The sequence below is a fragment of the Malaclemys terrapin genome, chromosome 1 (assembly GCF_027887155.1).
Source record: "Malaclemys terrapin pileata isolate rMalTer1 chromosome 1, rMalTer1.hap1, whole genome shotgun sequence".
NCBI classification, from domain to species: Eukaryota; Metazoa; Chordata; order Testudines; family Emydidae; genus Malaclemys; species Malaclemys terrapin.
Window position 1 is genome coordinate 14,070,229 of NC_071505.1, and position 13,129 is coordinate 14,083,357.

Here is a 13,129-nt window from a genome sequence, read left to right on the forward strand (position 1 = left end):
ACAAAACTTTTAAGCACAGACAAGACTGAAAGCTGAGTCTCTGGAGAACAAATCAGAGGTTTGACCATGATGCCTCTTCTCTGCCTCCCAATGTGGTCCACTCCTTGGTGCTTCCCCCGACTTTCCCTTCAGGAAACACGGCTCAAAGGGTATGTCTACACAGCAACAAGACACCCATGGCTGGCCCATACCAGCCGACTCAGGCTCGCGAGGCTCAGGCATGCGGGGCTGTTTCATTGCTGTGTAGACTTCTGGGCTCGCCCAGGCTGGAGACTGGACACTAGGAGCCTGTGAGGTAGGAGGGTCCCAGAGCTTGGGCTCACATCTGAGCCTGAAAGTCTACACAGCAATGAAACACCTTCACAGCTGGAGTCCAATGACCCGGAGCCAGCTAGCATGGGCCAGACACAGGTTTTTTTTTTGCTGTCTAGATATACTCCAAGCGTCTTTGATATTTTTATGTAGTGAGGTGCTAATACTGAACATGTTTAAAAGGCCAGTGTTAAGGTAAAAAACCTCCAAATTATCACTATTGCTTCTCAGAGGCTTGAGACTGAACACTCTTCACTTAAAACAAACAAAATCAAACCAAAAAAAGAGGGGTGGGACAAGAATTACATTGGTTTTATGTTTGCAAATAAAGAGGAAGACTCAAATCTGATTCCTACCATTACTTGTTCTTTAGATTCTTGAACATTTTAAGAAGTGTAACAATTATAAACATTTTTCATCTTCAAAACATTTTATGAACTAATAAGCAGCTCCAGAGAGAGAGCGAGCGAGAGAGAGAGATATACCTATCTCATAGAACTGGAAGGGCCCCTGACGGGTCATAGAGTCCAGCCCCCTGCCTTCACTAGCATGACCAAGTACTGATTTTGCCCCAGATCCCTAAGTTGCCCCCTCAAGGATTGAACTCAACCCTGGGTTTAGCAAGCCAATGCTCAAACCACTGAGCTATCCCTCCCCCCGATGCAGCATCTCCATAGTTAAATGGGGTAAATTACCTAGCGAGATTAAGATATTAATTCTGCAAACTCCTCCACATGGACTGCTGCACTCCCATGGAGCCATAGACACTTCTTTGATGGGCCCATATGACTTATTCAAGGACACAGAAGACAGCACTGAAACCACGACTAGGGGTAAAATTTTCAGAAGCATCTAAGTGACTTAGGAGCCTAAGACCCACTTTCAAAAGTGACATATGCACTTAGGAGCCTAAGTCTGATTTAAAGTCAATGTGGCTTGGGCTCCTAAGTCACCTCAGAAAATGGGACATGAATGCTTTTGAAAATTTTACCCTGGCAGTATGATGTTCAGGCTCCTAAATCATATGCTCAGATCATTAGACCAACTCTCTCTCAAAAAAAGTTGCAATACATACAATCCTTGATTTGTTTGCTTTTAGATTTCAAAACTCCAGTTCAGGTGTTGGCTCCCCTGCTTCCAGTACATTCTAATAAAAACCTATAGCAACCTTATTACTTTTAGGTGTAGGTGATTATCAGTATTTAAAGAGTTTACTCATCAAAATTTAAAGCTTTAACTCATGTCTGTATTTCTTCTTACTGCAAAATATATGTGAAACAAACGCTAATAGGAGTACAATTTCAAACCATGCCTGTGGACTGTAATAAACTTATTGCACTTTGGTAAGGTATTATGGTAATGTCCAGAAGCCCCAGTCAGGATCAGGTCTCCATTGTGCAGAGCACTACACAGATACAGAAATGGTACATTTCTCTAGGTATGGATGTCCATCTAAATAATCTAACAGTTACCACCATGTAGTAAACCTAGGTATTTTGTTTTATATAGCACCTTTTGCCAACAATCTCAATCCACTTGAGGACAATAATTTATCCATTTAACATATGATAAAACTGCAGCTCTATGAAAGTAGTATCTTGTCAAAGGTCAGAAAGCAATTCAGTGGGAAGTGGGGTCCGAATCCAGATTTCCTAATCCGAGATCCTCCTGCTCTAATCATTGGATAACACTTGTTTTTACCAGAACCAAAACAGTTCTAAAATGCTTCTGTAGATTTTGAAATACAGACTCTGAAGGTGAACTTAGCCTAAGGGCAGGTCTACACTAAACATTTACATTGGCTCCGCTGTAGTGTATCTGGTGAAGACGTTTTAAGATGACGGGAGAGAGCTCTTCATTCGGCTTAATAACTACACCTCTGTGGGAGAGCCTCTCCTGCTGACATAGCGCTGTCTACACTGGGGCTTAGGTCGGTATAATTATAACACACCCCTGAGAAACGTAGTTACACCCAAGTAATTTTGTAGTGTGGATTAGGGCTAAATCTTTCAAAACCGTTAACTTTTCCTTCCAAAAGCAAAGTGATCTTTAAATTAGAGAGACAAGGTGGGTAAGGTAATATCTTTTATTGGTGAGAAAGACAAGCTTTCGCGCTCACACAGAACTCTTCTTCAGGTCTGGGAAACTAACACAGAATATCACTGCTAAATATACGGAGAAACAGACTGTTTAGCATAAGTAGTTACATATTTCAATGGACCACTCAAGGTGAAGTGACCCGTTAACACCCCTTCAATCAGCGGGAGGAAAGAAAGGGAGGTGAGGGGGAAAAAGCAGCTGGGGTGGGGTTTGCTAGTGGGTTACAGATTGTTGTAATAATCCATAAATCCAGTGTCTCTATTCAGTCCATGATCTTTAGTGTCTAGCAAAGTCTCTCTCACCAACAGAAGTTGGTCCAATAAAAGATATTACCTCTCCCACCATGTCTCTTTAATATCCTGGACCAACACGACTACAACTACACTGCATACTTGAAAATAAATGAAGTTTAAAAAATGAGTCAGCAATGTTTTCAAAGGAAGTGTAGCTTGCATATAACGCTGTAAAATATATTGGTGTCTTACTGTGGAGATTTGTCCAAAGCCATGTTCTGGCTGTACCTTTTTGATATCACACTCAGCATCGTATGGTTAGGACCTCATAAATGAAAATCAAAAGAAATACCTATGGTATTACATATACACACAAAGTACATAAGAATTACTTAAAAGAACATGAAGGCTGCAAAGTCAAGCACTCAAAAGTTAGGACAGATGGTGCTTAATTAATGAGCAGTGATTTAATATTTTATTTTAGCCTCACAGTTCAATGTGTGGCCCCCGTGCCTTATTTACTGCACAATATTTTAACCCTGCGCTTAAGACAATTAATTTCATCATCGGCTTTTCTATGGCACTCATCACTAATATCTGAGAGCTTCACAAATATGAATATATATTTCACAATACCCTTCTGATGAGGAACTGATGAGGCCAAGAGAGATACGGTCAAAAGTCTGCTGGTTTTGGGTGCTCAGTTTGAGATACCTAGGACCTGATTAATTGTACTTTATATGTTCAAAGCAGAGCTCCCACTGACTTCAGTTGCAACTGTAAGTGGTCAGCAATTCTGTAAATCAGACCGCAGGATCTTAAGTCAGACATCCAGAAAATGAGGACACAATTGCAATCTTAATAGTGTTCTTTTTAAGGTAGTTGTATGTGTGTAATTTTCCTAGTTTTTAAAAAAACGAAACTGAAAATAACCCTAATTTAATCATGCGGCATCATATTGACATCCATATAGCTCATATGCAGGGAAATCCACCACACATAGAATCATAGAATCATAGAATATCAGAGTTGGAAGGGACCTCAAGAGGTCATCTAGTCCAACCCCCTGCTCAAAGCAGGACCAATTCCCAGCTAAATCATCCCAGCCAGGGCTTTGTCAAGCCGGGCCTTAAAAACCTCCAAGGAAGGAGACTCCACCACCTCCCTAGGTAACGCATTCCAGTGTTTCACCACCCTCCTAGTGAAATAGTTTTTCCTGATATCCAACCTGGACCTCCCCCACTGCAACTTGAGACCATTGCTCCTTGTTCTGTCATCTGCCACCACTGAGAACAGCCGAGCTCCATCCTCTTTGGAACCCCCCTTCAGGTAGTTGAAGGCTGCTATCAAATCCCCCCTCATTCTTCTCTTCTGGAGACTAAACAATCCCAGTTCTCTCAGCCTCTCCTCATAAGTCATGTGCTCCAGACCCCTAATCATTTTTGTTGCCCTCCGCTGGACTCTTTCCAATTTTTCCACATCCTTCTTGTAGTGTGGGGACCAAAACTGGACACAGTATTCCAGATGAGGCCTCACCAATGTCGAATAAAGGGGAACGATCACGTTCCTCGATCTGCTGGCAGATCTCTGCTACTTGAGCTAATGGAGTAACAAAGTAGTAGTAGGCTGTTATCCTCTGTGTGGAACAGCACTAGCGGAGGATGGGACACTTTAACACAGGGTTTCAAAGATATTTGTTGACATCATAGGAATTCCACCTGTGACGCATCAAGGCATGTATCTATGCCATGCCAAGAGTCCTAGACCACTGTAGTATCAGAAGTAACTCAATCACCACCCTTATTCTACAGCTAATTTACATGCAATGATTTCATTGGTTGTATGAGGGAGACTGCACAAATGGTGGATTATCAGGCCCAACTGCCACATCCATGCAACCACAAAGGCTTTCAGATACTAATAAGATTAATAAACCACATTCTAATAACTATAGGACACTGCAGGGTGTTACCTAATAGGCTTTTAGTGTACCTCCCTAGTGGCTGAAAGTACCATGTCTTTGGCGGCGTGTCTCTCAGTGCACCAACAGCACAGTAATGAACAACCTGTTGTAGATTATTGTCATATTAGCCTGTAATGAGTAACTGCACACAGCTAGGAAACTACCACATTGGTTTGCTTTAGGAAGGCAACTGGGGGTGAACGGGAGAGAATCTGTTTCAGCTATGAATTTTGTCTAAAACTACATTTCACACAATTGTTTTCTGCTGCTTACAATAAGGGGAGTTTAATACCTTATATAACAGCCAGAAAGACAGAAAGACTGCCTAAGTACCAGATTTTTATGTAGCCAATGGCACAAGTGAAGAAACAGAGTTAAAGAAAAATTATACAGGTGATTATTTTAGTAGCTGGTAAGGAAAAGAGAAGCAGTATCCACCACAGAACGGCATTAAGTATAGATGGTCCACCAAAGAGTAGAATTAGGCTTAGATGCAGCATGTCATCCCCCATGCCAGCTAAAGGAAAAAGCTTCTGGAAAATTGTAGCAGGGAAAAGCAAAGAACAGGAAAGGGCCAAACTTGAGACTATTAACCCTCTTTTGATCTAGCAAACACTACATTAAAGAATTACCAGAACCAAGTAACTACAATGCTTATTCCCACAATTTTCTAGAGGCTGTGTCATTTACTGAGTAAACACAATTTAAATCCCTTTTTACTATTGTTCAACTGCATAATAATGAGTAATTTACTCTACCAAATAAGATATTTCTTCTCCTGAGAGTCACTTTAGATTTCCTGGCACAATTACCCACGATTTCAGATAATTAGCTTTTCAAGTCCTGCCATGCAATTGGACAATATTCTTTGTCAGTTCCTTGCAGAACAGTAATTCCAGCATCAGCTATATAGCATGAGCTAGAAGGTTGCTAATTTGAGGGCATCACAGTCACGCTGTGCTGTGATGAAAGATCACACAGTCACAAAGGAGAGATCAAAACAGGAGAAAAAAACATTTGTCAAATATATATATATATATATTTTTTTTTACAATAAAAGCCAAATAGAGGAAATGGCTATTTTTAAAAAGCAATAGACTACTTAAAAACTAGTTGAATCTTTGTTTAGCTTTTAAGTTTATGAGAGATCTCTTACTTCTATGTAGTTTCAGAATTGTGTAAGACATAGCAGGGAGAACTCGCTCTCCTTCAAGTATGTAGATATCCCATATCCTGAGAGTTAATGTAAAGGGAGTCTGCAATGACAGAATCAGCCAGAAATGTCAAAACCGCTTGCCCCAACATATGACTAAAAATAGAAATATAAAAATATAAAGCGACTCACACGATCAAGGAAACACTGAAAAAACCACTTCATTGTGTAAAAGCTCGTGGAGATCTCCTGGGAGTCCTGTAAAAAGCAACAATTTATAAATACGCAATTAAGAACGCTGCAATGTACTGCCTGGCACATAAAGGCCTCCCATTTTTTAACCTGGAGCAATAGCAAAGTACCTTCAGCCCAAAACTTGAAGTGAGCTGTTAGACTAACTCCTTCCCTATGTCTTGCTCACTGTACAATTGAACTTAGCTGCTATGGCTGTCTGGGCACAGCGTTCAACCATTTTTCACATAAAAGAATTCTGACTGTTTCAAACAATGTTGCTTCGGTCCAACAAATGCTTTCTCTCTCTTGTTTATATTTTTAATTCATCTCCTTTTTCTGAAGAGAGAGGTAGATGTTTGAGGATGAGTATTAACAGATACCCCTGGAAACAGAAAATCTTCCACTTATCGTCAGAACAAGTATAGAAGAGAGTGCACGTTTCTTTCATGTTCTGGAGGAGCCAGAGCTCAGTCTGCAGGCCCATTTAATCTTTAACTTCTCTGCTGACAAGGCTGCTAGCAAGGGTGCCTATTAGTGCTAGATGGGGTGATGATCTGGTGAGGTGGATATATATCCACCAGGAAACAGACTAAGACCATCAATTCATTTCACATAGGACCTCGAGTAATAAGAATGATAATGAATTTCACTTCCTACTAACAGGGGCTTAGTTTGAACTAGGGGTTTAAGAGATGAAAGGTTTTGTATTCCATTAGTCATCTACTGTCTTCCCACCATGTACAGTTTATATTTCTGCATTGGAAATATTATTTTCATTCTAAATAGGAAAAAGCTCACTATGCCTGAAATAACTTTCCATATCTTGAGTATTGATACCAGCTAACAGTAACAAGAGGCAGAAAGACATGCCATGCTTATACTTTTCTGTAATTGTAAAACCACTGCCATGCCTGTCACTTGCATTAGCGCTAGTTACAATGTTGAAAGTCTTGGAGACTAGGCTGCTGTTTGAGTGGTGAGGCAGCCAAGACATTAAGTGACACTGAATTTGTCTTCTCTGATGACTATGGGATAGCACAATTTTAAATTAAGCCTCCATGCCTGTCACAGTCAGCTATTTCACAAGTTTCGGAAACATAAGTTCTGAAATAATGAGGGACTGACAGTACAAGAGTCAATAGTCATCTGGCATGTTCACAGGCCATATACATTTTGCCATTCCTTGCTGTTCTTCATTGCTCATACAGGTGCAGCAGGGGTCATCACAATCTAGTAGGTAAACAAATTCAGTCTCTTTGTTCAACCAGTGTTACATCTCTCTCTCTCTCTCTCATTTTAAGATAGATATATAATGAAAGTTTTTAAAGAGGTGGATTATTTGGAAAGACAAAACTATGAGATAGCTCAGTGGTATGAGCATTGGCCTGCTTAACCCATGGTTGTGAGTTCAATGCTTGAGGGGGCCATTTAGGGAACTGGGGTAAAAATCTGTCTCGGGATTGGTCCTGTGTTGGACTAGATGACCTTCTGAGGTCCCTTCCAACCCTGATGTTCTACGATTGTTCTTTGGATTCAGGCCTGCGTTAGATCAGTAAAACCAATGGCTTAGTCCAGTCTTGCAGTTCCTGATATATAGAGTAGCGACTGGTTAACTGCATGTACAATGTTATATTATGTTATAGTCAAGACTCTGTAAACCATAACTTCCATTTGAAAATAATTATTCATAGGTATTATTAATGTAAGTAAAATGTGGCATATCCCCAGTGAGAAATTGTGACAATTAACTTCTAAAACCATCTGAAACCATCTTACAAAATAAAGAATTTATTTATAGGATGAGCCATTTAAAAAAATGGGCTTGTTTGGGGATTTCCCAGTAAAACATGGTGAATCAACAGTCTACTACATATAAGAAAATATAGTGGGTCAGGTTCTCAGTTGGTGTCAATTGATGTAGTTCCAATAAAAAAATATCAATGCAGCTAAACTGATTTACTCCAGCACATGGCCTGGCATATATAATTCAAAGATGATCTAGCAGGTTCTCGTAATGAATGTTTATTGAGATTTCATATATTCCTGTTTTCAACTGGCTCAAAGTTCCCTCAGAAGGTGAGTGCTATTAAGATACTCTAAGTAAAGTATGTCTACACTAGATATGCTACTGCAGCTGACATTCTGTAGATCTTTCTCAGGAGGTTCTGAGGAAAAACTATTCTTGGTTATTAAATGTATTATAATGGATATGGGCAATAACATCGTATCAGCAGAATGACTGACCACCATGAAGTTTTGTTATCTAGTCATATCCTATTGCTCTTCTTAAATATTATTTTACTTGTTGGTTTACTTTGATTTGTTAAAAGCATCTATTCAAAAACGAAGGGCCGAGAGTATAGCACTGTCCATTATAACCGTGGCTCTATGCCTGGTAAGCCAAAATCCTCGAAAATTAAAGCAAGAAGCAGCTCTGACCTATAGTCCAAAGCCTTCATGAACTCTACTGTGAAAATTGAAGCCGTAATTTTCATTCCAGAGGCAAGTGAGCTACTAGAACTCTGTTTTCACTACACAGTAAGTAGTTTAAAAAAAACAACAAGATACACCCTGCGATTTTGGATTTATCTTTTACTGTAATGAAGAGAATGTTTCCAAACTAATATATGTTGTAGCATGGCCTGAATAAGTCTCAGCACATTGTAAAAAAAATTGATTAGATTTTAGTATATACTATTCATGTTCAATAGAAACAGATTTTAGTAGAATCTGAGCCAGCTACAGTCATCAGGAAGTTATTCTCACCATAATGCATGTGTGGACCATTCCCACTAAAAAGGTTACATGAACATTACTTATTGTTTGGCTTGAATATGCTCAACATTGTAATGAAAATAACAAACACAGTCCCAGCCCAAGGATTTCGTAACTGAGAGGTAAGCAGAGTGTACACTCTATTTCTTATGCCCAAGTTCTGAAAAAAATTCATTCCTCCTACCACGGCTACCCTTTGGGTGAAGAAGAGGCTACTCATCTTGCGCAGTAGTTGCAGTTCTTCGAGATGTGTCCCACTATGGGTGCTCCATTTAAGATGCGCCTGCTCCCCTTGAGCCCTTGATCAGAAATTTTTCTAATAGTCGCATCCTTTTTACCCATTCATGTGTCCTATGTATCCTTGTGCTGCCCACTGAGGGTATATAGCCCTCAGTTCCTTCTCCATCCAAATATCCTAAGAGAACAGAGGAAGGAGGGTGGGTCGTGGAGCATGCATTGGGACATATATCTTGAAGAATTGTAGTTACTGCAGAAGGTGACCTCTTCTTCTTGAGTAGGATCCCTATGAATGCTCCACTTCAAGTAGTACTTCGAAGAGTAACTTCTTTTTCTTCTTCTTCAATAGGTGTCCTTATGGGTCCTCTATTTCAAGTGACGCCCAAACAAGATCCTCAGAAGGAGGAGGAAGCTTCAGAATTGAGTCTAGAACTGAAGATAGTACCGCATTACCAAGTGCCACATAGGAGCTGGTGGCACGGATCAAGGCAGAGTGCTTAGAAAAGGATTGTGCTGAAGCCCATGTAGTGGCTGTACATATCTTAGACATTGGGATGTACTTGAGTAATGCTGTGGATGTTGCTTCTGGTCTGGGAGTGTGTGCTATCACCCTTTGGGAGGGTTGAGCAGCAGCTGTATTGTAACAGGCAACAATACATGAGAGATCCACCTCGACAGTCTCTCAAGAGAGACTGCGAACCGCTTGGATTTGTCTGCAATGGAAAAAACTGCCTATGTGACTTCTGAAATTGCATGGTCATATCTAGGTAGAAAGCCAATATTATTCCTTTCTAACATCTAAGGTAGTAAAACAGGTCTCCTGTTGAGATGTATGCAGTTTTGGGAAAAAACGCTGGTAGATGAATGGACTGGTTAAGATGAAATTCCGATAGTACCTTAGGTAAGAATTTATGGTGTGGCGTGAAGAGACCTTGTCCTTGAAGAACACCATAAAGGGGGGATCCGCCATCAAGGCCCCAATTTCTCTGACCCAAGGGGCCAACTTGACAGTTACCTAAAAGGACATTTTCATACATAAGTGGAGCAAGGAACAGTTTGCCATTGGCTTGTATGCAAGTCTCATAAGATATTTAAGTACCAAGTTGAGGTCCCAAGTCAGAGTGGGAACTCTAACATGGGGATAAAGGTTCCCAAACATTTAATAAATCTTGGCGACATAGGGTGAGCAAATGGTTCTGGCTAATAATTCACCATCCAAGATGATGGGCTAAGATTGTTCCCTATGTTCCTAAGGAAAGTATTCAATAAAAGCCAGTTTATAAAATTATATTTGGCCATGATCACCTATAGTTTGTGATCTGAAATTGCAGGGTCATGGACGAATAAGACTTCCATTCAGAAAGGTCTAGTCTTTTTTGGTCCTTGTCATACAGCGTAGGCTTGGAGTAGCATTGCTTACCCCATTCATTTATTGCATTTATCACCAGGGAGTTAGGTGCGGAGAGGCAGAACAAAAATTTGGAGTCTTTGGGGGGAACATAATATTTTTTATCCTTCCATTTACTAGTTGGTGGAATGATAGCAGGTGTTTGCCACACTGTCTTTGCCAGGAGCGTCTCATTAACAGGTAACACAACCCGTGGGAATGTTGCTGACTTCAAGATTTTAGACCTTGACTTCTTGGAATAGTATTTGAAGAGTGTCTGCTACCTCTTTATAAGGTAATCAAATTGCCAGAAATTGTCAGCCAGGGACAGTGGTGGAAGCATAACTGCCTCATCTGAAGACAAGGCCACCACTCAAATAAGAGTGAGTGGTGGCCTTCTTATGCACCGTAGCCCCCTACTCCTCCAACTTCTTCTGTTCGTGGGCTGGTTGGGGAGAAGACTATTGGAAAACTCTAGTCTTCCTATGTGATGGAGTCGGTGGTCTGGCAAACTGCTGCCCATACACAGCCCACAGATCTCAGTATGGCCACTGAGAGGGCTCATATGGGGGAAGGGGTGACATTCACAGTTGGTTCCACCACATTTCTTGTTGCGCACAAGGTTCTTCCTAAAAGTGTCAAAGAGCAAGTTCCTATGCAGATGGGTAGGAGAAACCCATACCCATCCTCCTCAATATCCTCTAATGGGCGTGGGGCGGGGGGACAAGCAGAAAAGGGTAGGCAGTCCTGAGCAGCAGAGACTCCAGTTTCTCCATCACTGACAACTCATTAGAGTACCTGAATTCCTGCTGTTCTGAGTAGATCAGTACTGATGTGGTAGCCAAAGAAGATGGTGCCATCGACTGGGAACATACCGTACAGGGGCCAATGGTGCCTTGGTGTGCCCAGTACTAAGGGTGCCAAGCAGAGAGGTACCAATGGCAGAGCTGTGTCAGATGGTACCAGTCTGGAGGAGTGCTTATCCTTGCTCTCCTTGTCCCTCGTAGACAGTACTGGGGCCCTGTCAGAGCCAGGTACTTCTTTAGAGCTCCAGGACTTTCCAGCCTCACCAGTACTGGAGGAAGTGTTATGAGAGAATAACTGCAGCCATCTTGTGCATTCAGCCACCACTCCTTTGAAGTGAGAACACCACGTAGTCAGGAATAATTTTGTCTTTGCTGAAGAAGCAGACAAAACAGCTGCACGGCTGCAGTGTTGCTAATAAGGATTGATAAAGTGACAGATTCATGAGAATGGGAGAGGGTGTGGATAGCTGACCTTGGATCTGGTTGTCTGTGATCATGAGTTTTGGGGTTTTTTTTGCTGAGAATTGCTTTGTTGATAAGTAGAATTATGAGTTCTTTGTTGTTGCTAGGGAAATTGTTAGCTCACTAGAGGTTACTATAAGTTATGTGCTTTGTATTGAGCAACCTATAAAAATATTAGAGAATACAATTTGGAGAAGTTTTGAGAAAGATTATGATGAGCTAGGAGACTGACATCCAACTTCCCAGCGGCTATGATGAAGGCTGGCCACCAGAAGCCTGTTGCTGACCACTCATCATCTCAGACTTTGGGTAACTACATCTGGGGTGCTCTAGACTATTGTTATTTTAGATGTGTGCTTTAGACTCAATAAAAACAAGGATTTGGGGGTGAAAGCACTCGTGTGTGTACCAATCATTTATCACACAAAGGAGCCATGTCCCCATTAAATTATGCCCTGAAGCCGCTTGGAAAACAAAGACTATTTGAAAACCCCAGGTAACAGATTTCAGAGTAGCAGCCGTGTTAGTCTGTATCCGCAAAAAGAAGAACAGGAGTACTTGTGGCACCTTAGAGACTAACAAATTTATTAGAGCATAAGCTTTCGTGGACTACAGCCCACTTCTTCGGATGCATATAGAATGGAACATATATTGAGGAGATATATATACACACATACAGAGAGCATAAACAGGCGGACTCATGAAAGCTTATGCCCAAATAAATCTGTTAGTCTTTAAGGTGCCACCAGACTCCTTGTTGTTTTTGTAGATACAGACTAACACGGCTACCCCCTGATACTTCTCACCAGAGGATTTATCTATGTTCACTAATAATAATCCTGGTGGATGCTCCCTCACTGACCATTTTTAAATCAAGATCTAAAAAAAATCTGTTGTGGGAATTATTTTGGGGAAGTTCCATGGCCTGTGTTATGCAGGAGGTCAGACTCACTAGATGATCACAATGGTCCCTTCTGGCCTTGGAATTTATGAATAAGAATGTAACGCTCCAAAAAGAGCTTCAACTAGTGCATGAGTAACATGTCAAAGAGGGACATACAAGCCTTGGGGGATTATCGTGAGAATTTTCATACATCCACAGCTGTGGGTTTAAAAAGCCCATGAGCACACAGTAGGTAAATTTAATCATTATTTAGGTCACTGGTTAATGTTGGAACTCTCCCTCTCCCATATATTAGTACTCTGTTTCAGCCAGACTTTCAGTTGGGATTTTCCTTCATGTTCTGGGTGGGAAACTGGCAGAGGGATGGGGATTAGCTGGAACACAATGTCACAATGAATTTGGCTCAGGGAGATTAAATGACTTGCCTAAGGAAACCCAATGAATCAGTGGCACCGAGATAGAAGTCAGACAGAGATAGAACCCAGTATGCTGCTCTAACATTTAGGCAACATTATATTAAGTATTCCCTAAATTTAGGCATAAAAGGCCATCTTTTTAAAGGA

The 13,129-nt window shown here is 41.0% G+C and overlaps 1 protein-coding gene across 4 annotated transcripts in view; it reads right to left on the minus strand.

Moving 5' to 3' along the window:
- The window catches only part of USP6NL (USP6 N-terminal like), a 213,217-nt gene that overhangs the window by 19,986 nt on the left and 180,102 nt on the right, over positions 1-13,129 (minus strand). For all 4 annotated transcript variants that reach the window (XM_054016532.1, XM_054016540.1, XM_054016528.1 and 1 more), the window contains 2 exons: positions 5,954-6,019; positions 5,765-5,864 (listed from right to left, as the gene is read on the minus strand). In XM_054016532.1, coding sequence (XP_053872507.1) covers positions 5,765-5,864; positions 5,954-6,019 — 166 coding nt within the window. The remainder of the gene's footprint in view (positions 1-5,764; positions 5,865-5,953; positions 6,020-13,129) is intronic.